Here is a 27324-nt window from a genome sequence, read left to right as displayed (position 1 = left end):
AAAACAATAGCTCAAATATTAATTAGCAGCATAGGTATGACACAATAATTTTGTATATTCTGAATAGAGCCCAAGTGGGCCGGTCACAATGTCTGCCCAAGACATATAAAGCGCTTAATGTGAAAGTGCAAAATTGGCAATAAAGTGCAAAAAACAAATAATTCCAAGTTTAAAATATGAACCAGTCATATACTGAAAGCAAATATTAAAAAATTCAAAAAATTCATCATATGTACAATGTGGAAACATCTTAAAGGGAACATGTAGTTTCTAATATATCCGGACAGGTCTTCATTGGCATACTGATTGATCCTAGAGACAGGTGTAAAGATCTTCCCTGTCATTGAGGCCATTTGGATTTTTGGTGTTAAGTTCCAGGATGTATCTAGTCTCAAGGATATATATATATATATATATATATATATATATATATATATATATATATATATATATATGACAAGCAAGTCCTTAAGAAACAGCATACCAGGCAAAAGTCTCCCCCAGCGCTTCTTATATATATATACGCGCACACACACACTTGTACGCCCATACACATACGAATCCTTTATACAAGCATAAAAATGGCCCCATAACAGCACACACACGTTGATTGTACTTTGTTATGCAACATCTGCAGAGGTTGCAGCATCGTCACAGTATCAATCGGGATACTATTTTGTGTGGGAAAGTACAGAGCAGGATGCCACTACCATAGCTGGATCAGGCATTGCATCTGTTTAAAATGTCAAACACTACCATTCTCTACCAGCCTTATATACTAACCTATGTTGATAAAAGTCCCAACAAATTCCAGTGCAATACTTCAGTTGAATGGATGTCAACTTTGCTTACAAAACATCACAATCTCTGAAATTCACGCTATGATTAACTGTTTAGTCAAAGTCACCCTTGCACTGCTGCCGGCATAATATTACACAATTGCTGCAACAGGACCTACAACTGGTGCTAACTGTATGCAGTGTGCAGCCAGTATAGATTAAGGTATACTAGGGCATCCGACAGCAGGTGAGGTATCCAGGACACAAAACCCTTTCCAGAATTACAGTCTCTACACAGAAGAGACATTGGGGGTTCGGTTTACTTCTCATCAGCAAGCCGTTGTCTAGACTACACACAGCATGGTGGCATCTGAAAGGTACACATTTCCTACCCTTCCACTTAAGTTTCATCAGTTGCGTGGAAGAAGTCACGTTTGCTTTGCAAAAGAACTAACACGCGGCAGAATCTGGGCTAGCCCACTTCCAAGCAAGTACAACCTGATCACATAAGGCAAGCGTCTCCAGAACTGGGAAAACCCACAATTATAATTTTTACACCACAGGGCTCCTAAGGACAAGTTGTACACTTCTAATAAATTGGCTTAAGGTTACACAGCACAAGTTCACCAGGTGAGCTCCTACTCCAGCTATGTGTCTGGACATTGTCTATATGGCAGTGGAAGAAAATTCTTGAAAAACATAGATCTAATATTTTCTTTCAAATTACTTTCTTTTTTGGTAAATTACTACATGCTATTGACGTCAGGTGGCTTTACTACCTACTGTTTATCCTATATGCACTTGTTTTGAGATTATATGAGGGATGCATATGATGGCCCTTTCAGTGTATATTCCTATTCGCAACACCCAGTCAATTAAATGTATACAGTTCCTGTGAAATGCCACGAGAGGCGACGTGGTCTAGTACCCATGGTAAAGACTGCACTTCCCACTCGGCCAGGTTGCGTGGAATAATCATTATCTGGCCTCTCGTGTTCTTGATGTGACTACTTCTTTATGTATTTGTGTTTCTTTGTGTTCAATCCCCTTTACAAGAACACGCTGTAACACTGAAATAGAGAGAAGTGCGAATGGGGACATCTCGTGTGATTTACATTAGCCTCAGAGAATATGCTAAACACACACAAGCTTTGTACATACAATTGTATTAAAAGCAGCCTCGGGGTGCTGCACCACATACAGAGCAGCGAGTTCGCAAGAGTAAGGAGTCTCTTTCCTTGAAATGATTCTCATGACACGTGTAGAACTGCAGCAGCTTCTCGTCACACCTGAACATAGAGGAACCCCGCCAACTTCTCCTTCAAGAGTCACGATGTGTCACGTGTCACACACCAGCTACAGACCCTTCACTCATACTTGGGAGTATCCCTCGCCATGATGCAGCAGAACATCCCTTTTGGAGATTCTCTCTGTCTCTGAGACTAAAAGCTTTCTTATTTTCTTCATCACACAGGGCCTGAAACTCCCCCTCTCCTGTCAGAGTGACTCTGGGTGTACTGTTGCCACTGGAGTAGGCCCTCTTCCAAGCCACCGTGAACCTCCATCCCTAAACGGGCACTGGTGCGCAGAAATCTTTCTCGCTGCCAGAGTATTACTGTGTTGTGGCCCTAACGAAGTACCAACCTGCCACGCTGGGCAGTGTCTCGGCGACAATCACCGTCATAGAGGCACTTAGGCTACAACTACATATCGTCAGTTCCTCGGTGTTTTAAGAATGACGTTTCACACAGTGTTTTTTGCCATTACTAAGAGATGTGTGTAACAGATGGTAGCGCGTGCCTTGGAGCGCATGTACAATCACACCCAGATTTAAACTAGCAATGACATAGAGACTGTTCCCATTCCACGGTGAGCAACATCCTTGTAGCCAACATATTAAAGAATAAGGTAACACGTTTCTTAGCTGCCTGGGGAACTGGCCACTCTTACTCTCATTAATTACTGCACACATTTTTGTTGCCGTTTTCTCGAATGAATCACTATACAACACATCATAAATCAACCCGCTGGAGAAAGTTTATACGGCTGGCACGAGTCAGCTGCCCCGATAAAAATACTCTGCTATTTATAATTGATTACAGTCCACTGATGTGATTTCACAATAACCCCTGCCCTTACAGGACACTCCGTCTGGTGGCATTAAATTTGTTAAAGGTCTATCAAGTTGTAAAAATCCCAAATCAATCTTTATTTCAAATCGAATTCAGACGTCCTACAGGCCTGGCGGATAGGGGTGCGGGTTTGGAATTATCAGTACGGAAAAGATGGCCGGGTGGCTGTTTACAATCCAATGGCTGCACGTCTGTCTGGATGGAGCTTTGTGCGGCGAGCTGAGAGCAGATGGCGATGCCTGACAGGGGCAGCTCGTTCTAGGAGGCACAGGTCATCCACAACATGACCATGGTGTGTCTGCCTGCTTTTTTATACACCCAGCCTCTATTTCTTACTCAGTCTGACGGTTTTCAGAAATAAGCTGCCAAGTTTCTGTCTGTTTTGGGATACCTAAGCTATCGGATTTCTCTCCTGCAGCGGAAGAGCTGCCACCATTCTACATATAAGGTCAGATTCAACGGGGAGCTCACACTCGTAAACAAAAACACTAATAGACTTCATAAAAAAAAAAAACATACTGCCAGGGTACGAGTGTGTCCAACGGATGCCGTACCTACCGCTCCTCCCTCTTATGTTTGTGCATTTAACACACTGGTTCACAATCTTCTTGTATCTTGATTGTTGCAATCGTAATTGCAATGATGCTGGGGTGGTCTCGTAGCTTAAAAGTCCCACAGGCAGAGTTTGCCACACGCCCTCACAAGAATCACTGCTCATTTTGCCACTGACGATCTGTAATCCCGAAGTGGTCGCAGTGGTGCCATTGGAGCTTCAAGTGCCCACCAATAAAGGCAGATGTTCTTTGCTGGAGCCCAACGCTTGCTATTGGCACATGGCCAGCAATAGTCCATCCCAGCTTGCAAACGCAGACGCTATGAAACAGGCATTTAATAGGCCACAGTTTGTAGTACAATTGATAATATAATGCCTGATATTATATACTCTTCCAATACCCTCTCGCCCTAGCACACCATAGCGAAGCTACAAAATCGCCCGCCCCCACCACCTCCCACAAACACACACAACGGCCCAAATCGCTCTTCCATGCCGCATATAACTCTTTTCTGGAGAAAGGCACAGTGTCAGTGCTTTAAATGAGCAGGTACTGTCTGGTCCTGAGTACCTGCACTCAGGACTGTAAGTGGAATGAAAAACTGATGGGGTCTCTCAAAGGGGCGTGGTTGATGTAATTAAGGGCGTGGCTTAAAAACACCTAAGCTAAAAAACAGTGCTTAACATAGTGTGCCGACCCACTGGTATTTTGCTTCATCAGTCATTGCATTCAGACATATAATACAACAAGTAACATTACATCTACAAGACAGAACTCTCAGCTTTGTCAATTGGTTATTAGTTGCATAAGATAAATAAGCAACAACAACAGCTTCATTGTATATAGTACTAGCAGCCCGTCCCGACGTTCTCCGGGTATGAATTGCCGCCGGCCAGTAGTATATTGTTTTGTAGGATTTCGTTTTGATAGCATTTCTTATCTGTGACAGGCCTGTGAAACGCTCCGATTCACAGTGCACTGCTGATGCACTTAAGAGTGCGCGTTCAGTAGTGTGTGAACTCAAGTTTCCCTACTTTATTTTTCCTTGCAATATTATATAGCGCAAACTCGACAACATGGCATGAGCACAATTTACATTACAGAAGAACACATTAATTTGTGGTAGGCACGGGGAGACAAAACGATTTGCCTGGAATCACAGGATGTTGAGCTGATGCTGAGATTTGAATGTAGCTCCCCAGCTCTAAAGTTCGCAATTCTAGAACTTGTGGCGGGAGGTGTGTCTAAAAGTGTATGTCGGTGCTGGCCATCAATGAGAGAGACCTGTGCATTTTTCAAATGGGTGATGAAAAAATATGAGTATGTTGCTGGAGATGTGGGCCGCCGTGCCACCAATGTACTTACCAGGGGAGGGTAAACACCCATTATTCCGCAACTTTCTTTCCGCATACCATCACTCTGCATACTTTCATTACGAAAGTACCATGACTCCGCAATTCCATTATAACGCATGGCATTACATTTTATATGCTTTTACCACGCATACATTTACAACGAAATTCGTTGTAAATGCATGAATGGTAAAAACATGTTTTTTTTAAATGTTTGGATAAGGTAAGTATGGGTATGGTGGTATAGGTTTTGGGGTACTGAAGTATATGTTTTGGGGTGTTTGGGTATTTTAAGGGTTCAGATATAGTTTGGGGTTATGGGGTACAGGGGTAGTTTTAGGGTTTAGGGATAGGTATGGGTTTTGGGGTGCAGGGTTATTTTTAGGGTTCAGGGCTAGGTTTGGGTTTTGGGGTACAGGGGTATTTTAGGGTTAAGGGTTAGGTTTGGGTACAGGGTTATTTTTAGGGTTCAGGGGTAGGTTTGGGTTTTGGGGTACAGGGGTATTTTAAGGGTTCAGGACTAGGTTTGGGTTTTGGGGTACAGGGGTATTTTAGGGTTCAGGGGTAGGTTTGGGTTTTGGGGTACAGGGTTATTTTTAGGGTTTAGGGCTAGGTTTGGGTTTTGGGATACAGGGGTATTTTTAGGGTTTAGGGATAGGTTTGGGTTTTGGGGTTCAGGGTATATTTATAGGGTTAAGATGGGTTAGTGTTTAAGGGTGTTGGGGTATTTTAAGGAGTAAGGGTGGGTTATGATTATGGGGTGCAGGGGTATTTAAAGGGAGCAGGGTGGAATTTGTTTTTAGGGTGTAAAGGGGAGCGCGGGGCAAGCACACCCGGAGCTGGAATGTACAGAACCTGGGAAGAAAAAACAATGAAATATTGGGCACAACGCTCGTTTTTTTTCCCGTAATCCTGCGCCCCGCACACGCCCACGCCCCCAGCACACGCCCAAAACACACGATATGAGACATGGCATGAAGGGCGGAACGTACCACACGCGCCCAGCGTTTGTCATGCCCCCAGCACACGCCCACAGCACAACGCAGACACGCCCACAAGGGACTACTTTGCTGACACTGTTCTTTTACCTTTTACATGTATATGGTGGGCGTCTGCATAGCCTATGTCCTTCTGCTGCAACTGCCCTTTCCAACGCTGTATTGGGTGTTGTGATTGGTGCTGTGGTTCCTGAGATTACCCGCCTCAAAGGTTTGGGCTCTCTCTTTATTATATTATAAGTATAAGTATAGATTGAACATGCTTCAGTTCTGAAATGATGAGAATGTGAAAGTACTATAATGAGTCTCTTTGAAGTTACAAAAAATTATGTGAAGGGTGAGGCTGCTTTAGAGTTAAGATTTGTTTTTCACCCTGATGGTGAGGGCAAAAATGGAGAACCCGATAGAGACCCGTCTCAGCATCTGCTTTTTAGAACAACAGGTGCTGAGCACCCACAGGACCCAGACCACTTAAAGCCCTGCCTGCACCTCTTTAATTTGAAAGAGTACCTGCACTTCTCAGCACTACATTGAATGGGAGAGAATCTGTACTTCTCAAGAGCAAACATACTTTAAATAGTGAGAACCTACACTTCTATATTTCCATTTAAAGCACTGCACTGGGTAGTGTGTATTCAAAATCAAGAAAAAACACATTAATCATATATGCACGATTAGCCTGCCACACTTCAGAGGCCTGCACTGATATCAGTGGAATGTTCTCAAACAAGAAAACGTGCTAATCTATATCAAAACTTGCATCATAACTCACACTTCCAGTCCAGGGAAGAGTGCAGTAAAAAGAGAGGGGCGTCTTTAATGTGAACTCTGCGTGATGTCCGTGCCACTAAACGTCACCAAGCAAGAGATAAACTGGATGAACAATTAACAAACACTTCAGAAGAGCACTCCTTTGCAACCACCTTCTTTGCAGCCTTCCTGAAATACGAAGATTTCAAAGTGGCGTCTTACCTTCTCATGGGTCCTCGGCTTTCTTATGGTGTTACTGATGGTTGGATGGGGGTTAACTGGCAACTCCGGGAGGCGAGCTAAAAGTGGAACCCTCAGGTTTCCCTTAGAAATGAGTAATTTCCAGGGGAATTGTTAGTTCCGCTCTTAGTCTCCAGGGAATTCTTCACTTATCCCAGTAATATCTCACTAGAACATCTGCTTGAAAAGGCAGATCTGAGGTACTGCCACAGATATGATTCTGATGGGCCATATCGGAATTGTGGCATAGTATAATGGCAGCACAAAAATATGATCCCCCATGGCAGGCAAAAAAAGATGGATTTAACCAAGATCTGTGACTGGGGTGAATGTTTGATTTGTTTAGCATAATTATGAATTGGCACCCCAAGTGGGAAGGGTATGCTTAGACATGGGGCCCATGCTCGCTATTCCACCGGATTGAAGCTTGCCTGGCTGATGAAGGGTGATACCCCGAAACAGGTCCCAGGATGCTTATTTCTGGTCCAGGGGGGGCCCGACTTGGCAGTTCAGGCTGCATTGTTCACATGGGCCGCAGGGTCAAATGGCTGGGTCCAAACTGGAATGGCGAGCAAAAAGAGATGGATTTAACACAGAACTGTGACTGGGGTGAATGTTTGATTTGTTTAGTATTCTGTCCATCTTCTGTTCTTTTTGCAATAGCCTAGTATAATGCTAGACAGCACCCCATAACTGAATTAACGTTACCGGTATCCTGGTAATTACACACAAGGGGAAATAATGTTTTTTACAAGATTTTGGGGAATGGCCTGTACACCATTCTTTCCACGAATAGCATGCATCATTACTGACAGAGAAAAGACACGTCGATCTCAGCTGATTTTTTTTTACTACAACAGTCAGATTTGTTTTGGCAACAGCACAGGCATTACCAAGATATTCGACATCAAAAGAACAGCGCTTAGACAGAGAAGCCCCTAATAGTTATGGCATTGTCAAGCTGAAATCTTTTAAGCACTAGCTATATGTACAGGATTTTTCCTAATCTCGACATCCACAAATCCTCACTTTTTGAAAAGGTGGGGGAGGTAGCAAGTTACTTAGGAAAAAGGTAAAAGAAACCTCAAATGTCTGCGGGAAAGAAAAGGAATTCACTTCTCTTTCCATCCACTTTTCAACTGCACGGCAAAAATCTATTTGCAAAGAACCGCAGATCCCATTACAGGCAGAATACCCTAAACGGCGGGACTCTGAATTACCTCACGTACCCCTGACAGAATTCGACTGCACACAAAAAATGTCTCTTATGTATGTCTTCCTCGCCCCTGCGCGCGCCTGAGGCAGCTGCATAACTCGAAATATGCAGCGTTAGTTAGTACACGTTTCTCTCAACTCAGAGCACAATGAGAAATATATTCTGTTGGCACCTGCGAGCGCCTTTGTAGCAAAAGAACAAGCACTATTGAGGGAAGATTGTGTATAGGACGAATCTAGCGATACAGTCTCTCAGACCAAACAGAGGGGGTTCCAGGACAGTAGGTGATGCAATCTCCCTCCATGCTTTCACCCCAGACCATGCTTTGGATACGTTTTCTTTGTTCCAGCCCCTGTGAGAATGCGCAAGAGACGGGGCCATATTTCCAGTAAAGCAGGTTTTCCGGCCTAGACCGGATTTCCTACAGTACAACACATAAATGGTATTGGTGATAAATGAGGCCGCGCACGTCCACGTGGGCCTGAGTGAACAAGGAAGGGAACAGAAGAATATATTATAGAAGGAACCACGCGTCTTCCATGTGCTGTTTGAAAGAACAGACATAGCGCTGCTGTGTAGAATCGATTGCGTTTATTAACGAGGAAAGAGATCAGGTGCCAAGTGTGTGCGTTCTTGTTTTCGGGAATACAATTAAAATGTTCTTTTCGACGGCCAAAACACAGAAAAAGCCCCCTTCGCCATGAACGAACGATGTACAGACAGAATGTAATCTACCCCCAGGATAGATTTATGGTACATGTATGAGTTAATTAAAGTGAAGTGTAATTAAATACAAAGTCCCCCATTTACAGACTACAGAGGATTTATCCAAGGGATTTTTGAGGGGTCGATGGCAACGGGGACACACCTGCTAATACAGAAGAATTTTCTCTCTGCTTTCTTCGCCTCCCATTTAAATACAACAAACGATGTTTTGGGGGTCATGGGCTGTGTAAATTGGAAGGCGAGTGGTAGCCTACTCCATCCTTGAGTTCTAAAGTCATAAGGCGGATACTTTTGTGTGAGCTATAATAGTATTACAGCACAATATAGGGTGCCACGTCTCTAGGTGCTGTGCGCATATATTAGTGATTCCATCTGTGGATGATGGATGCATAGCTGTCATTTAGAGTGGCAGCTGGTGAGGGGATCATCAAGTTTAAAGTTAATCCCATTCGGTGCTTATTAGTAGTGGGTGTGGCTAATAGTGGCACATTAATGACACAGACTTAGTGCTTGTCAAGCTAAAAGAAAAACGTATCAACACAAGTATCAAATTCAGACTAAATAACGCAGAACGCAAACAACCCGTTCAATCTATCAAGTCAAACACCAACAACTGTGATAATGTCTTAGATTACAAGTCATACAGACACCTTCCAGCTGATGCTCTTAAATCAACCAGTGTACATGTCCATTCGCCATATGTAACCCTTAATGCCACCTGTATGCCCTCCATACCCTCAGTCTGCCCTGCGTTCAGTAATGCTGTTTTTTTCAATTTTCTCTTACCCTTCTCCCGCCACTTCATGTGCTTTGGCTACCTTTCATTGCCTCTCCCCCTTGTGTAGCCTTTAGTTCTAACCTACTGTTTTCTCCAGTGCCAACACTATGTAGCCCCCCAGTCTTTGCTATGCACCTTTGCACCCAACAGCTGTCGTCCTCAGTGGGTGCTGAAACCACCATGTGCTTCAGCACCACCTCTCATTACGTGCACCATCATCGCTCACTGTGTGGTGCCTTGGCCCGATAGGCCACATCATGACCATGACTGTGTGCCAAATTGCACAAGCATTTTATTCCAACATGCCCACTTACGTACGTACCACTATGTCCATCTATGTGCCTCCATTTTTTCGCCCAGTTGCCTCTACATATACCCTCTTATGAAGCACCACAACCCCGTGTGCCTGTCTGACTAGTGTGTGTAAATCCACGTGTGTCACTTTGTGCCATCCTAGTAGCCTTCCTGCTCCCTAGGCCCCGAGGTGCACATCACAGTTATGACCTTTCATACCCAGTGCTTTCAGTGGGCAGGTACTGTCCGGTCCTGAGTGGCAGCACTTTTTAGGAGCAGGCAGGTACTTTAAATAGTGGGTATCTGCACTTCTATATTCTCATTCAAAGCATTATTGTTCATGCCTAAAGGTATGATGTGGCTCCCTCTGTCTCCTCACCCCGGGTACTTACAGACACAGAGGCAGGCCACCAGCTTGGCAGCGTCGTCGGGCACGGGGCAGCTGGGAAAGAGCGGCTTGAGCAGGTAGGTGGCGAAGACGAGCGCCACGATGTACTGCGAGGAGGGCCTGATGATGAGCAGCTCGATCCAGAGCTTGAGGAAGGCGGGCAGCGGCCCGTACACCTCCAGCATGTAGGCATAGTCGCCGCCAGACTTGGAGATGGTGGTGCCCAGCTCGGCGTAGCAGAGGGCGCCCACGATGGAGAAGACCCCGCATATGGCCCACACCACCAGCGACAGCCCCGGCGAGCCCGCCTCGCGCAGCACGCCCGTGGGCGTCACGAAGATGCCCGAGCCGATGATGGTGCCCACGATGATGGCCACGCCGTTCATCAGCGTGATGGTCCGCTTCAGTTCCACCGTGTTGGTGCCCGGCGTTTGGACTGCGGGGCCGCCGTTCTCCCCCAGCATCTTCTCCGTAGCCGGCCCGTCGCCCTCCTCAGAGCTCGGGCCGGAGTGGCGCTTCTTGAGTGAGCCCGACATGGCGAGGGCGAGTGAGCAGCGGGAGAGCCGGTGACAGAGATGACAGCTCGGGCGGCGCTGCGGGATGGACCAACGGTAGCTCCAGTCTCCAACGCTTCCTTTTATTCTTCGGAGTCAAGTGCGTCACTCAATGATGCAACCCAGGCATTCGCGCGCGCCAGCGGCGGCGCCATCTTGTGGCCGCGCAGCCCAGTGCAGCTGGCGCTTTGTGTATTTCTACCAGGCCGCCGCCTCGAGTCACAGCAGATACGACAGCTGTGTAATGCAGCCAGCCAACACCTTGCACCGGCAGCTTGGGAATGACAGTGAAGTTCGGTGCTTAACGGCATCCCTGTAACGTGGATAAAGGATAACTTATTTTAGGAGGGTGATGAAGGTTTGAATTAAAGTCGATGGAGGCTGGTTGCATTTTAGGAGGTTGTAAAATTGACAAGCAGTAGCAAAGCCTAAAGGCCGCGACTATTCGAAATCTATTGGTCTAGCCAGATTTTTATTTTTACCCGTGTATGGAATAATATGTTTTGTCATTCATTGTATAGTATTGTATGGTCTGTCACTATATAGTATGTTAAGTTATGGCATGGTGTTGCCTTTCATTGTATGGTTTGGTATGGCCTGTCATGTAATTGTATAGTATAGTGGTCCAGCGCGAAAACCAATAATAGATCAGGGATCAATACTCAACAACATAACACTACAATGGCCCATACACATTCACCCAGAATCCCTGATGCGCTGGAGTCAATTTATATGTTAGAACAATTCATTCTCTTTATTCTTTCAAATGAGACACCCTTTAAAAACTAATCTTTAATATCAACTTTCCTTCTATTTGGTCGATGGACCAATTAGTTGAATAGTTGATGATGATGATGACTACTAACTTGGGGCGTGGCTTGGACGCCGAGGGTGATGGCGGCGTGAGCCCAGAGCTCCGTGCCTCTTCCCCTCGTTTATCCTGATTAAGACGGCGAGGAGCCCAGGCGAGCCCCGGAGCAGAGGGGGCGTATCGCGGAGGCTTGCGGGGCACAAAAGGAGCCGCTGCAAGGGCTGCTTGGCCGAGTACGGCCGCCAAACACCGAAGCAGCCGGAGCCGGAGGGAGGAGACGATCAAGATGGCGGCCGCGATGTGGAGCAGAGGGCGCTAAGACTGACCCAGCTGCCCACTACAACGCGGCTCTGCGGTCGGACACGGCCGCCGTCTGAGAGGCGACCGGAGATAGGCGTCCCTCGAGACCGGAGGGACCAGCGGACCTGGAGACTGCCACTGCTTCGGTCGGAGGGGCCGGCCATCGCCGTGACGCAGGAGGCCGCGCTGAGGGAGACGGCTGCCCGGAGGCGCCTGTGCTTGCGGGAGGAAGAGAGCGTGGACCGAGCCCCGAACACCGGAGTCTGCCTGGGACCCCCCTCCCCCCCGGCGAGAAAGAAGGTGAGAGGAGGGGACCGCACAGCAGGCCGGGGGCGGAAAAAACCGAGCAGGAGGGGCCGGCGCCCTCGCCCCCCAGCGGACAGCGATCAGCCGAAGGGGGTAAGAGCCGCTCAGGAGTCCGGGCGGTTGAGGCCAAGGGAAGCCGTGGGAGGCGGCGTCGGCCTGCCAGCGAGCTGCGGGGGGACCCTGAATTTGCCTGGTGGCAGCTTCCTGGAGCAAGGAGGCAAACACAGCGAGTCCAGCGGAGAGGGGCGAGCTGAGAGCGGTCCCCGAAGGCAGGAGACGGGGTGGGCAGTCGGGACCCCCGATACCGCCCTAGGGGACTCAGCAACGAACGCGGGAGGGGCAGCGGCGGCCGCGCAGCGAGACTGCACCACAGATCGGGGGCCCGTGGGACAGCGGAAGTCCAAGAGGGGCGCCGGGCACCGAACAGACGCCTGCAGCGAGACCCTGAGCACAATGGGGAAACCGAGAAGCAAGGTGGAGGGGACAGCGACCTCGGATGCAGCGGAGGGTGACCCTGTTGAACCCACGGACCTGCAGCGGCTGCAGGACCGCATCCTGGAGGCCATAATGGCTACGCGTGGCACGCTGCAAAACGACATTGGGCAGGTAGCATTGGGCTGGGCCTACTCCGGGCAGACCACGATAAGCTGAAGGACAGGGTTAAGGACACTGAGAACACGCTGAAGGACCTGTCGCCCGCTCTGAAAGTATTGGAGAGCAAACTCACGGATGCCCTAGACCGCATTCAAGCCTTAGAGAGGCGAGCAGAAGATGCGGAGAATAGGAGCCGACGCAGCAACGTCCGAATAGTAGGCGTGCCGGAGAATGAGGGGGAGAAAAACATGGTGGCCTATCTTGACAATTGGCTCAGGACTGTGGTAGCACCGGAGGGGCTGTCGCCCTTTTTCACATTGGAACGAGCGCATAGGGTCCCGTCTGGACCTCCCAAGCCAGGGCTGCCGCCCAGACCGATCATAGCCAAGCTGCTACATTACAAGGACAGAGACCTGCTCCTGCAAAGAGCCCGGGACGCTGAACCATTTCAGATCACGAACAGTAAGGTTACGCTATTTCCTGATTTCACCTTTGAAACGCAAAGGCAAAGAGCCTCCTTCTTAACGATTAAAAGGGAATTGCGCACCGAGGGCATTTCCTACTCCTTGCTCTTCCCGGCTAGGCTCCGAATAGTGGTGGATGACAAAACACTCTTCTTCAGTACGGCAGCGGACGCTTGGGACTGGTGGGAAACCTATAAGGCAGGGACGGATGGAACCAAGGTCCAAGAGGGAAGGGAAAAGGAGCGGGAGCACTCATCAGCAGGCCTACGGAAGTCGAAGAGACTGCGAAAACGGAAGCATGGGTCGCGCAAGACGACGGCCTCACAAACCGAAGCTGAACGGAGGGCCGCGCTGCTGGAGGTGGAGAAGCTGGCGCGTGCTGGGGGTTCCGGCTCCAAACAAGGCACGGACACGGACACGCATGTTTTGGCCTCAGGGTCGGAATCGGACCTGTCTGAGATCCATCATGCCAAGGGCCCATTGATGACGCCGCAGACGTCGGAGGAGATCCTGAATGTCTGATTTGCACACTGCAGGCGAGGGGTAACGGATGGGATACTGGACGGGGGCTCATGGCCTGGCAGACATGAGGGCTGGGGAAGGTCACTGGGCTCATAGCCGGAACAGTTAATGGGGGATTGGGGAAGGGGCGGGGGGATGGGCGGCGTAGCTCCCTTCTGGCCAAGGCCTCGCTCCATAGGCCCTTAAGGCACCCACGGTTACGGCTGTGTAGTAGCAACCTGGGTCAATCAGGTGCGGGAGTTTGGATGCGAGCTGATATCTTGGTATTGGGGCCTGTTCTGGGGGGGAGGGGGGTTGCACAGTTGGGGTTTGTTTGATCTCTTTAACACCATTGACCCTGGGTAAGCTGGGGGTGGACAATTGGGAGGTCATGGTTTGTTTGGGAGGGAACCACCATCGGTGAGGGACTTGCATTGGAGGGAAGACATCGTTCTGACCAATGGGACAATGACTAATGTGAACGTTTTGAACTGCATAACCTGGAACGTGAGGGGGTTACACACAATGCAGCGCAGACACAAAGTGCATGCCTTTTTATTGCGGAGGGGGGTGCATATTGCACTACTGCAGGAAACACATCTCACGAAGCAGGAGTGAGCAGCGCTGCAGAGGAGGTGGAGGGGCCAGCTCTTTCACACCTGTTATTCAGCCTATGCTAGGGGAGTTTTGATTTGGATCAGGGCAGGCACACCGTTCCAACTCACACGCCAGCTGATAGACTAGGAGGGGAGATACGTGGTGGTGGAGGCAAAGCTTAGGGGCAGAGACATTGTTCTGGCTAGTCTATACGCCCCGAATGTTGACCAATTGGCTTTCTTTGCGGAACTGTCGGGGACACTGGCACACTCCCTAGCGGGCCTGATCCTACTGGGGGGGACTTTAACTCCATAGCGGACGCCACCCTGGATAGATCCCACCTGCCACTGAGGGACTCCCCGGTACACCGACTGACTAGGGGTAGGCGGGAATGGCAGGAGAGTTGGGAGCTGACAAACGTGTGGAGGGCGCAGCATCCAACTGACCGTGACTATTCTTTCTTCTCCGGGCTCCACGACCTCCACGTCCGATTGGATGCGGTGCTGTGTTCTCGGGGCGTACTGCCGCCGTTGCCGGGTTGGAGTACCTATCGAGAACGATCTCGGACCACAACCCACTCCTAGTTCGGCTGGCCTGGGTGACTGAGACGCCCAGGGTGCCGACCTGGAAACTTAGACCGGAAACTCTGGAGGACCCCCTACTTGGTGTGGCCCTGGAGGAGGGGATGACCCAGTATTTCGCTGACAACGAGGGGTCAACGGCCTCTAGGGCTACGGAATGGGACGCCTTTAAAGTAGTGATGAGGGGCCTATGTATCACAAAGTACGTAGGCACGAGGAAGGTGTTGATGGGCGACTTGGATAGAGCGGACGCCAGACTTAGGGAAGCAGAGAGGAGGCGGCCTTGCCGTCCAGATCTCCAGGAGGCGGTCGGCTCGGCTAGGGAGGCGGTGGCGGCCGAGGTGGAGAGGCTTTGCGCTTTTGACTATAGAACGTACATGCTGCGATCCCATGTAGAGGGGGATAAATCAGGCACCCTATTGGCATGGCTCTCGAACCCCACTAAACGCTGCTCTCCCATATTGCATATGCAGGATGAGGATGGCCAAATGCGTTACACTCAGGCAGATATAGTAGACGGTTTCCAAAAGTATTATGAGGGCCTATATAAAAGTGCCCTAGGTGACCGGGGGGGGAGCGGCCAAGGCCTTTTGGACGGCTTAACCCTGCCGCGGCTGGAGGAGGAGCAGGCGAAGGAACTGGGGACGGACATTGATCTAGGTGAGATTAGGAGGGCTGTGAAGAAAATGGCCCGCAATAAGTCACCGGGGATAGACGGGCTGCCCATTTAATTCTACAGCAAATACTTGGATATCTTAGCGCCGCGCCTCCAGACAGTTTATAAGGAGGCCAGGGAGGTTGGCCGCCTGCCTCAGTCTATACGAGAAGCAATAGTGGTGCCGCTCCTGAAATCGGGCAGGGAAAGCAACAGCCCCGCGTCTTACCGGCCGCTTTCCATGCTCAGCACCGACTATAAAATCTTGAGTTCCATTCTGGCGGTGAGGCTCTTACCGCACATGTCGGGTCTGATACACGAAGACCAGAACGGTTTCATACCAGCCCGCAACACCACGATTAACATTAGGCGACTTCTCCGCCTCATGGATGGTCTGGGTGAGGAGGACGGGACCGCGCTGGTCCTCTCAGTTGACATAGAAAAGGCATTTGACAACCTAGAGTGGGACTATCTATACACGGTCATGGAACGTTTCGGTCTAGGCGCCGGCTATATCCAGTGGACGCAGGTTCTTTACGCGGAGGCAGTGGCGAGAGTGAGAATCGGGACAACGGTATCCCACCAGTATCCAGTGGAGAGAGGCACCCGACAGGGATGCTCCCTTTCCCCACTTCTGTTCGCGTTAGCAATTGAGCCCCTAGCGGCTGAAGCCCGAGCGGGACGGTATTTCGCTGGGGTGCGAGCGAGGGATGGGCAGCAGTTCATCTCACTGTACGCCGACGACTTACTGCTTTTCCTGAACAACGAGGTCGCGGAGTTAGAGGGTGCAGAAGCCATGTGGAGCGGTTTGGGGGGATATCGGGGTTGAAGGGTAATTGGACCAAGACGAGCCTGTTCCCGCTGCGGGAGGGCACCACTCGGCCGCACCATCGGCCGGCGATTGCCTGGGAACCTACCTGCATTAAATACCTTGGGGTCCACATCTATCACACGGCTGCGGACCTACTCGAGGGTAATGTAGAGCGCTGCGTGTGGGGGCTGAGGGGCTGCATGACCTTCTGGGCCACGCTGCCGCTCTCTGTGGGTATGTGTGAAGATACGATTGAGAGTGTGAAGTCTATTCAAGCTGAAGCCATAGAGAAAGAGTTGAATGAATGGAGAGAAAGTAAGGGTAAATTGGATGCGAATGGTTGTTGGATCGAATTGTCAGAGCATCAGAGATGGTTGTCACCCGATGTGTATGTGCTTGCAGTGGTGACAATGGCTCAGGGAATGGCTCATATCAGTGTGAAAGGGATTTGTAAGTTGTTGGCTCCAGTATGACAAAATGGTGGAATCCCTAAATGTGCAGAGAATGTGGTCAAGAACTGTATGGTATGCCTGAAATACAACCCTGGTAGGGGAACCCCAACTCCCGCTGGTCATTTTTCGCCTCCAACGTATCCGTTTGAGGTTTTGCAGCTAGATTTCATCCAAATGGCAACTCTCGCATTAGATTCTTTCTTGTACCAGTCACACATGGAGGACTAACTATTTGCAAAGAGGAATAAGCATGTTTGAATGAGCTGCTGCCTTTTTATACAGGACACGCCGTATTATTAATCACCTCTTGGCACTTGCATAGTAGGTGTTTTACTTATGCAATGAAACTCCTGTTACTTCTCTTGGAAATATGAAAGACTGAATCAGCAGAGGTGGTCCTACATACAGAGTTCAACCCATTGAGCTACTACCCTAAGTATCTGTCGCTATCAATGTCTGTTATGTCAGTGCACACGCTTCTCGTCCTATAGCAATGATGAGGAACCAGGCAGCCTCTGCGCCCTCTTGGGGTCTGGATCAATTTTAACCCAACCTGATATCGCTCTGGTGGAATAGCTGAACAGTGACAGCAGCATTTTGCTAAATCCTAGGATCGCAGAGTCGTGTCCTACCACACTCTGCTGCCTTAATACCCAAGGTAGACCAGCAAAGGCACAACTACTAGAAAGGACGTTGCAGTTTGTTAGATAGCTACTACTACTGGTAGTGACAAACAGCCTATTTCGTCTTTCACTACTGTGAGGCCTACTCCTCTCATAGGTTAGCATTGGGAATTCCTTAATACACGTTTAAGCTGTAATTCCTGATCAAAGAGGAGTCGTTTTTTCATGTTTTATATGTTTGGAAATGGTATTGATAAAACCTATCTACTGATGAAGTTGGACTTAACATCAATATTTTAGAAATGGCACTTTTAGAAATTGGACATTTCTCTGCACTTACTGCTCTGTGTGCCTGACAGCCCATCTCCACTACACGTCTGGGACAGATGACAGCTATACTTTGTGCATTCCCTCTAGACAGCCACAACACAGGAACAATAGGTGTGTCTGAGTATCCATCTATGTATCTCTGCATTCTGATGGCCTTCCCTGGGCAGGATGGATGGGAGGGGCTACCAGAGAGGACTGGTTCCCCCAAATATCCTGGTATCCAGGCAGACAGGCAGACAGGACTTGGTTGAACTAGATACTTGTGTACTTCAGAGTGCTGCTTTAAAGTCACCTCCCACATCAAAGGCACTTTTGTGTATAAGTACTGGGTCTCTGACTCCATAAAAGTAGACACTCCTGGACTTGTAACTTAAGCCCTGCCAGATGAGCTGTTGTGCTGCTTAAAGGACTCAACTAGACTGCTGATCTGGAAGGCCTACTTTTCTGTCTGTTGCCTTCCTGCCTGCTGACTCTCCTGAAGAAGAGCTGGACTCTGCCTTCACTTCAAATGAACTCCAAGGGCTTCTTGACTTGCCTCGTGTTGCTTGAGACTCAGAGAAATCAAAGTCTCTACCTCTGCTCCTGTGCCAGGCTCACTGAAAGTGGCCCAGATACTTCCAACACGGATTTCAACGCATCTCCTATTTGTGTGTAACAGAACCGAGAACCGACCCGGTTGGGGTAGTAAAATCAGCGTATCACATCGGAACCAATGCTTTGCCTCCCGAGATTGACGCATCCTGCAGAATCCAGCGCATCACTTGACGCCTCTCCACTCCAGCACCTGTCTTCAGAACTGACGGATGTATGACGTTACAACGCATGCTTTTACCACACATACTGTTACAACGCAAGTATTACAACGAAAACCTTTACAACGCATAGGGCTTTGGGCTGCTGGATAGTGAATAGTTTAATTTACTATTCCAACTCCAGTCCCCGTGGACACTAGGGAAGGTGTTGGATAGTAAATTAAATCTATTCCCTATCTTAGAGCGCCCCCCAGCGCAATGCATTGTAATGGTTTGCGTTGTAATAGTTGCGTCGTAAAGGCACTGCGTGGTAAAAGTTGCGTTGTAAAGGATGTTCCCGAACTGACACATCGCCTTGACTGCTTGGAGAAGATTGACGCATCTTGTTGCTTGCGACCAGGAAAGGTACTTTGTTCACCGGGGCCTGCGTAGCTCCTGTAACCAGCCTACGCCTCCACAAGGTCGGTCCGAACTTTGACTTTACCCCGGTCCAGCGCGACCTAAAGTAACCTTTTAGCGCTACTTGCTTCTAAGCGATTTACTGCATTTATTCTTTTAAAATTAAATATCTCTACTTCTATGTTGTGTTTTGTTTATAATATAATAACCTATTTTTATAAATCTGTGTGGAGTCTTTTTGTGGTGTATTCATAGTGTTATTGTATGTGTGTGTTGTCAAGTACTTTACACATTGCCTCTTTAGATAACTATGACGGCTCTGTGCCAAGTTACCAGAGGGTGAGCACAAGTTATCTTTTAGTGTGTATCTAGCTTACCCTGAATAGGATTGTGGCTTTTGCTTGGACAGGGTGCATACCTTTGCCTGCAGAATCCAAATTTCTAATATGCACCTATCATTGAATTTGATTTTTGGGGTGCCAACTACATTATTATTTGCTAGGAAAAAAGGCTGTCTACACGTTTAGTCAGTACCACAGCCAAAAGTCCATTCACTGTTAGTCTTGGTGGATTTCTTCCAGACAGATGCAGCTGTCTCTGTTTTTTGGATCTTCCATACTTCTCCCTCAGGAAAGAGTTTACATAACAGAAAGGTTTCCCGTAGTTAGTCCTTGGATCCTTCAGTCATTGTGGGTGAGGGAGAGACCAGCCTTTCTGACCCTCAGATAAACCTTTCATGTCACAGTATCTGATTATTAAATACCTAAATGATGAGGGATGTAATTTCTTATCTGTCACATCAAAAGTCCAATTCACAGAGAAATGTTCAGTCACCACTCCCCTCACTGTGTTTTGCTAGATACAGCTGTCTCTGTTCCTTGCATCTTCTATACTAAACTCTTAGGAAAGAGGTTTCACAAGAGACAAGCTTCTCCTAATCCTATCCTATATCCTTTTTTTCCCTTGTGGATCAGCAACAGGTCGCATCCCTGACCCTCAGAAAAACTTTCAGGTCCAGAGATATAAGATAAAGCAGGTGTCACCACTTCTCAGTCCATTACTAGACTGAGAGAATTCTTAAATCATGTAGTCTTTGAACCTGTTCTTAGTCCCAATCCACTCCCATCTTTGAGAGTGATTGGATCAGGTATTATAAGGTGAATTTAAGTGTAATAGATGAGTCTTTCTAGGGAAATCAAGCCAGAATTCCAGAAGGTATAAAGAAATAGGTTTTGAAAGTCCACACGTTTACAAAGCATGCAGACTGGCTGCAGCTTCACTTTTAAAATAGCAGTTCAGTTTATTATACAACTTTTTCAAATATAAGGAAGTGCTAATGGACATTTTAGGTTGCATGCAAGCATTGAACTGGGCCTAACTTTGACAAGTTCTAGGCACGCCTTACTTACACACTGTTAACTATATCATTTCAATTTTAATAGCTGTTCCGTTTTATTTATACTAAGCATCCAGGCCTAGGCTGTAATCCTACACATCCGTTCCACTGCTCAAACTACATGGTTTGCTCCAAAGGTGAGCGTTGAAGCATTCAGTGTTTAGGACAAGGCAGATGCACACAGAGACTTAAGCAAATCAGTGGGAAACATGGCATAAAAGCTTGAGCTTCTTACAAAGGCAATAGTCAGCAAGTCAACACTAAGAGCTCAACACCCAATAGGTGATATGAGGGTACTGAGGGTAGCACTTACTTTCAGAGGCTGGCTTATTCTCACAGAGACTTTGACCCATTGATATGGCCTCATAGTTTGTATGTTCAGCTGAAGATCACTGATAGGGCAAACATCGTTTCCACGTATGCGAGACAATGCATGCCATTACAACGCAGTTGTTACAACGACCGCGTTGTTACATCGCATACCATTACAACGCAAGTTGGAACAATGGCTTGCTGTAGGGGGGAGAAGGTGTTTAACCCTTTCTATGGTGATGACGGAACCGCTCCGTCATCAGCTGCGGTGGTGCTGTGCTGATGACGGAGCGGTTCCGTCATGGCACGGCCGCCGCGCCTGCGCGGGCGATTCCGCGACTGCGCTGGGCGTTCTATTGAGCTCCCTCACTCCCTCCTCCTCACCAGACTAGCGGCCATAGGCATTTCAGGCTCCGCCCTTGACTGGCTAACGTCTTTTCTAGACAATAGATCTCAGCAAGTCTGGATGCCGCCCTTTGCCTCCTCTCCCAAGAAACTTGCAACAGATGTACCTCAGGGCTCTACCCTTAGCCCCCTGCTTTTTAATATATATCTGACCCCGCTCATCTATCTTGCCGAACAGCTGGGAGCAAAAATAATGGCCTACGCTGACGACACTCAACTTCTGTTCACATGGCCTAAAAACAACCTGGATACGTCTGGAGCCCAATCCTGCCTATCATCTGTCTTTCGTTGGCTTGCCCTCGCCCAACTAAAATGTAACGAAAGCAAATCCGAAATCCTGCTATATGGCTCTTTCCCCAGACAACTTTGGCGACTCTCTTTGGCCTGCCGATCTACCATGCCCCAAATCCATCGGAGGCCCCGCAAAAAACCTTGGAGTCTGGTTTAACAATGACCTCAGATTCGAGGATCACTTAAAAAAACTCACGGGGATCTGCTTCTCCACACTTAAAACATTACGCAGGTTCTTCCCGCTCCTCCCGAGAGAGGCCAAGGAGACTGTCATTCGCGCCCTCATACTATCCAGATTGGATTACGCGAATGGCCTCTTCTGTGGCCTACCAGCCTTCTTGATCCACCGTCTCCAAGTTATCCAAAATGCCGCTGTACGGCTCTTGTTTAACATTCCAAAAAGTTCAAGTGTTCGTCAACCTCTCCGCACCCTTCACTGGCTCCCAGTTGCTCACAGGATTTCATTTAAAATCCTTGTCCTCGCTTATCGAGCTGTCCATCAAACCGGCCCAGTCTATTTGAGGAAAAGATTTTCCTTATATGTTCCCAACCGTCCTCTCAGATCAACTAATCTGTACCAAAGTTTAAATATAGCAGACTTGGTGGCCAATCCATCTCTGTCAGAGCTGCGAGAGCCTGGAACACCCTTCCTCTTCATCTGAGAACAGCCCCATCCATTAATGTGTTTAAGAAGGGACTGAAGACCCACCTCTTTAACATCACTGTATAGGGTCTCACTCCTTTCTTTTCACCGGATTCACTCTGCTCTGCTTCTCACCCACCTCGCGCCAGGATACTATTTTCTTAGTAACAGAGCGCGCTACAAAAGTCTCTATAATAATAATAATAATGACCGAACCGCTCCGTCATGAGCACAGCCCAACCGCGGCTGATGACGGAGCGGTTCCGTCACCAGCATGCGGCCGCCCCTCCCCCTTAGCACTGCGGCGGAATAGCCGCCGCAGTGAAGGGGTTAAAGTCCAACACCTTCCCTACTGTTGCACAGACTGGAGTTGGAATAGTAAATTATACTATTCCAACATCCAGCGCCCCCCATACAGTAAGTCGTTGTTGCGACTTGCGTTATGAAGGTATGCGATATAACAACTCGTTGTAATGGCATGCGTTGTAAATGCATGCAAACTAATGTGGCATATTCTCTGATAGTAGTCAAATATATAGTTGTACACCCAAATGAGTTTGTAGGGGACATTACTCCACAATCTGCTCACTTGAAAAATTTAGCATTCATGGTTCACAATGCATCACTGCTACCGGCTACAGAGGATCCAAAATGTGGCTGCCCGGATCGTCACCAACACACCCGCCAGAGCCTCAGCTACGCCGGCTCTTAGGCTCCTCCACTGCTCACGGTCAGGGAACGAGTCCAGTTCAAAGCCCTTTGCCTGGCCCACAAATCCCTGCAAAACAAAGGACCTCCGATCCTAGCTAAATTCATCACACCTTACAAAGCCCCAAGAGCTCTTCGTTCCGAGCAGGAACATTTCATCACCATCCCCAGAGTCAAGAAGGCCCGCACGGGCGGAAGACGCTTCTCGGTTCATACCGCACGTCGCTGGAACGCCCTACCCCGCGAGATCAGAACAGAACCCAACTATCTACGTTTCAGAAAGAGGCTGAAAACCTTCCTTTTTCCATAAATCCCCACCACTCCTCCTTGCCCCTCACTCCCCTCTGGTTAATTGTTCCTAGCGCTGGGATACTCACGGGTGACTACGCACTCTATAAAATTTAATAAAAGTAATAATAATAATAATAATAATCACTGCTGGGTGCACCTCTAACACGAGTATGGTCACTGCCACATTGGGAGGGTTGCAGTGTCCCTGCCTAAAAGAAGGTTTGGAGGGAATCTAATTACTACGCTAATATGAGTGTCAGGGGCACTATGGCACATGAGAATGAGATATAGTATGACTGTGTATAGGTTCCCTCTTCGCGAGCCAGACATTCTGGAGTGCATTTATTTTATTTTATTTATAAGGTTTTGCATAGCGTGAACAAGATCCCAAAGGATATCAGAGCGCTTTACATTAAGATGGAAGGAAGAACATAAATGCAATATCGACATCAAGTAGGAGTAAGAAACAGTAATGATCGCAATTACGGGACAAATGACATCAGGGCAGTAATACTAAACTAAAATGATGACAATACAATAATCAAGTATATAGCGAGCTAGGCAGGAGATCACAATATGCTGTAAAGAAGAGCAGTATCAAATCATGATCAATGGTTGCAGGATGAGTGACTTCGAGTAAGTGAACGTAGCCCAATTAAGGTAGGAATTTATTCATGAAGAATCTTTTAGCTCCCACTTTGAAAGCCGTCGTTGAGGATATTTTTTCGTACTTCCGGTGGAAGAGAGTTCGATATCTTTGGGGCAGCTTTGCCTGGGTATGTTTCTACATTATCGTACTTTGCTATGGCAGAGGATACTGTGAAAAGATAGACAAATGTGTGTTTCTGGGCCTGCAGTCCAGAATGTGTCATTTCCCTATGGCATTGAGCACAAAGAACAGGTAGTGTGGCTGTCCTGCTCCTGTGCAAGTAGAGCCTAACAGCAGTTAGATCCATATGGAGGAACTTAGTGGGAAGATTGGTTACACGATTGGGATGTGCTTGTTTTGGTCAGACATGTCTCTTCTTGGATCCTCTGATATGTTTAGAGGTCAAGAGAGGAGAGTCACCAGAGTCACCATTGAAGGACAGAAAGTCGTGGACTAATTTATTTGGTAGAGTAAGCAGTTAGCTAAAAATCAACACGTATTTAAGTATACTCCTGGTCTCAGAAACTATCCATAGTGAAGTTAAGCAGAATGAATAGTTAAAAAGCATGAGAAGCCGCATTGAACAATATATTTGCTGGTATATGGCAGTACTACTCCCTGGAGATCTCAAAAATGCTGATAGCATCAAAAATGGAATTTGGCAGCAAGACAGAACCACCCACAAGCACATTCTGCAATGGAAGGGAAGAATAAAGTAAAGACAGAGTATAAAATCTTAGTACAGGTTCGACATGGCTGAAATATGGCCAGACCACACTCCGAATAGGTATGTGGTCCACCGATGAGTATGTGCTATCCAGAGAGCTGTGAAAGATCACAGCTCCTTTTCCCTGTCGGCTTTTCCTGATAGTGATTCAAGATCTGACTTGAGCCTGATTTTGTTTCCTTTCTGTTTGGTTAATTCAACTCAATTCTAAATCAATCTGCACAAGACTGCCCTTTTCCAATTCGTATTGACTCAGTTTTGTCTGATTTTTTTTTTAAATATCCTTTATTGAATGCATAGGAGAAAAGAACACTTGAAAGATACATCTTACTCATTTCCACATCTCAGAACTCAGTTTTGTCTGATAATGAAAAATAGAGTTCTTGCAGTCGAATCACTGACAGAATATCGACCTACAAAATATCGACCTACAGAAACATTGACGCAGGAATATCAAAGGCAAGAATATCGACATCCTATCTACAACATGGTAAGTGCAAAAATATTGACACAAAAATATCGATGTTAACAATATCGGGTTTTTTCTGTTGAAAAAAATGTGTAAAATAAAGTAAATAATACTTATACATAAAATAAACATAGTAAAAAATATTGAATAATGTTTACAATGAATAAATTATACATATATAATAATAAAACATTAATTAAACATAGACATAAAATATATTATATATACTTAATACGTTTTAATAATAATTTTAATAACTTATAAATTGATAAAAAATATTATAAATTACAAATACATCTAGACACATAAAACAATAACATAAATAAAAAGTAAATAATTATGTTTAATAAATTTAAAAAATGTAATATACTTTCAATATTTTTTTTAATTAATTATATAGTACATTATCTAAAATAATACAAAAATATTAAATAGTTAAATAAATAAAACTACTGTTCAAAGTCCAAAAAAATCTACAGTAATGAAAACGTTGGATAGTGTAGGACTTAAAATGACTATTCCCACTCCAGAAAATGCAACAGTAGGGAAGGCGTTGGATAGCGTAGGGGTAAAAATTACTATTCCCACTCCAGAGAGTGCAACAGTAGGGAAAGCGTTGGTGTCAGGTCGCGGCTTTTGCCGTACGGCGCCTCCTACACACCTACAGAACGCCGCGTCCTCACTTCCGCTCTGAAGTCAAGTAGCGGTCTAGCCTCGCGGAGGGTCCGCCTCCTCCGATGATGCGCTTCCGGGGGACTCCGCATAACCACCGCGGTTCCGCCCGGATCGGCGCTTCGAATCCTGAACATTCCTGTTGAAGCGAACTGCTAGGAGACTCGCATCAAAACAGGTACTGGAGGACTTCTGCTGTCCAGCGAACGTCCTTCGAGCAACGCCTTCGAGCCGTGCAGGAGCACTGGAGCACTTGCTCTCTTTTGTTTATCGTAGCCGCGCATGAGCGCTTTCCTTTGCCGTTGTACTTGCATATTGATATCGCGCTGGAGCGCTTGCTTTCCTTTGAGTATTGTAGCCGCGCCGGAGCGATTTCCTTTGCCGTTGTACTTGCGTATTGATATCGCGCTGGAGTGCTTGCTTTCCTTTGAGTATTGTAGCCGTGCAGGAGCGCTTTCCTTGGTTTTCTTTCATAGCGCAGGAGCGCTTTCATTTGCCTGGGTACAGGGATTATAACTATTGCGCTGGGGCGCTTTTCCTTGTGCTTCACATTCCTTTCCTTTTGCCAGCTATCTTTGAGGGGTTTGCTCATCGTGCAGGAACGCTTGCTTACCAGTATACTTTGGGATTTCCTCATTGCGCAGGAGCGCTTTATTTTTGGTTTACCTAACAGTTCAGGAACACAGTCCTTGGGGGGTACCGCTCCACGCTGGAGCGCAGACTAAAGGAGGGGTTACTAGAAACCCTAAAGACAGCGCCTGGAGGCTGGACGCCTTCAATACCAGGTAGTTGTTTTTCTGTATGTGTGTAGAGGCGTGCGTTGGAGTGGGAGATGTGGTTCTCGTTCTAACTGGGTGTCCCTTTGTCCCATTCCAGTTGGTGTCAACGGTTCTACTCTTATCCAGAGACGTTCCACGTCTGCCCCAAGACAGCAACCCATTATTATCGGCTACCTTCCCCTGGCTCCATCTCATCCCGGTTGGGTGCTTCATTTCTCCCACAGGGTTAGGTGGGTGCAGGGGCGGTAGCTCTTGTCGTCTCTGAGAGAATACTCCACAAGCAAAGGTAAGCCTTGTGGGGTACCTGACAGAATTCGAAGCCCACACGTTTTATCTCGTCTGGACCACATAAGTGACACAGAGATATCCCTGCAAGACATAGCGGCAATGCTGACTAGTAAGCAGGCTGAGAACCTTAGCCTGGGCCATTACATGACGGCCAAACAAAGCCAATGGTGGCAGGCGCTACAGGCCCTTGGGGTCCCTCCCCGAGTACTAGAGTTAGGCAGGAAGGGTTGTTACGACCACCACTGTTCACCTTCGGAGGGTCCTCGTCTGCTTCCAACCCGGACACGGCGATACAAGTGGTCACACCTCACCCAGTGCAGCTAGCACCACCTGAACGCTTCTATGGCGACAGCACCAAGTATAGCGTGTTCATCCACCAGTGCCATCTGCACTTCATGGCCAGAGCTACTGCCTTCCCGGACAACGCCTCAAAGGCAGCCTTCATCCTTTCCTACATGGGCGGGGATGCAGCCCAGTGGTCCATATCTTTGGTGGAAAACGACGACCCCATGTTATACAACCTTCCGGTATTCAAGGAAACGATGCATAGAATGTTCGCCCGTCACACTTTCGTTCAGGCCGCTGACAACAAGCTACTCAATCTCAAACAAGGCAACAACGACTTGCTTCATTACCTTACCACGTTTAGCAGGCTTGTGATTGAGTCCCATTGGCCCGAGACCAAGAAGGTATCGGTCTTCTACAGGGGTCTACGTGACGAGCTTAAGGATCTGATATCACAAATGCCTGACCCCCC

General features: G+C 47.6%; 1 protein-coding gene across 1 annotated transcript in view; it reads right to left on the bottom strand.

Annotated features, from left to right (window-relative positions):
- The window catches only part of SLC7A5 (solute carrier family 7 member 5), a 101077-nt gene extending 90230 nt beyond the window's left edge, over positions 1 to 10847 (bottom strand). Inside the window, exon 1 of the mRNA XM_086949683.1 lies at positions 10212 to 10847. Within this exon, the coding sequence (XP_086805809.1) occupies positions 10212 to 10743 (532 nt within the window). The 5' untranslated portion in view covers positions 10744 to 10847. The remainder of the gene's footprint in view (positions 1 to 10211) is intronic.
- Positions 10848 to 27324: the final 16477 nt, after the last annotated feature.

The sequence above is a fragment of the Lissotriton vulgaris genome, unplaced genomic scaffold (genome assembly GCF_964263255.1).
Source record: "Lissotriton vulgaris unplaced genomic scaffold, aLisVul1.2 SCAFFOLD_4143, whole genome shotgun sequence".
Taxonomy (NCBI): domain Eukaryota; kingdom Metazoa; phylum Chordata; class Amphibia; order Caudata; family Salamandridae; genus Lissotriton; species Lissotriton vulgaris.
Note: the sequence above shows the minus strand (reverse complement) of the source record. Positions and strands in the feature narration are given on the sequence as shown.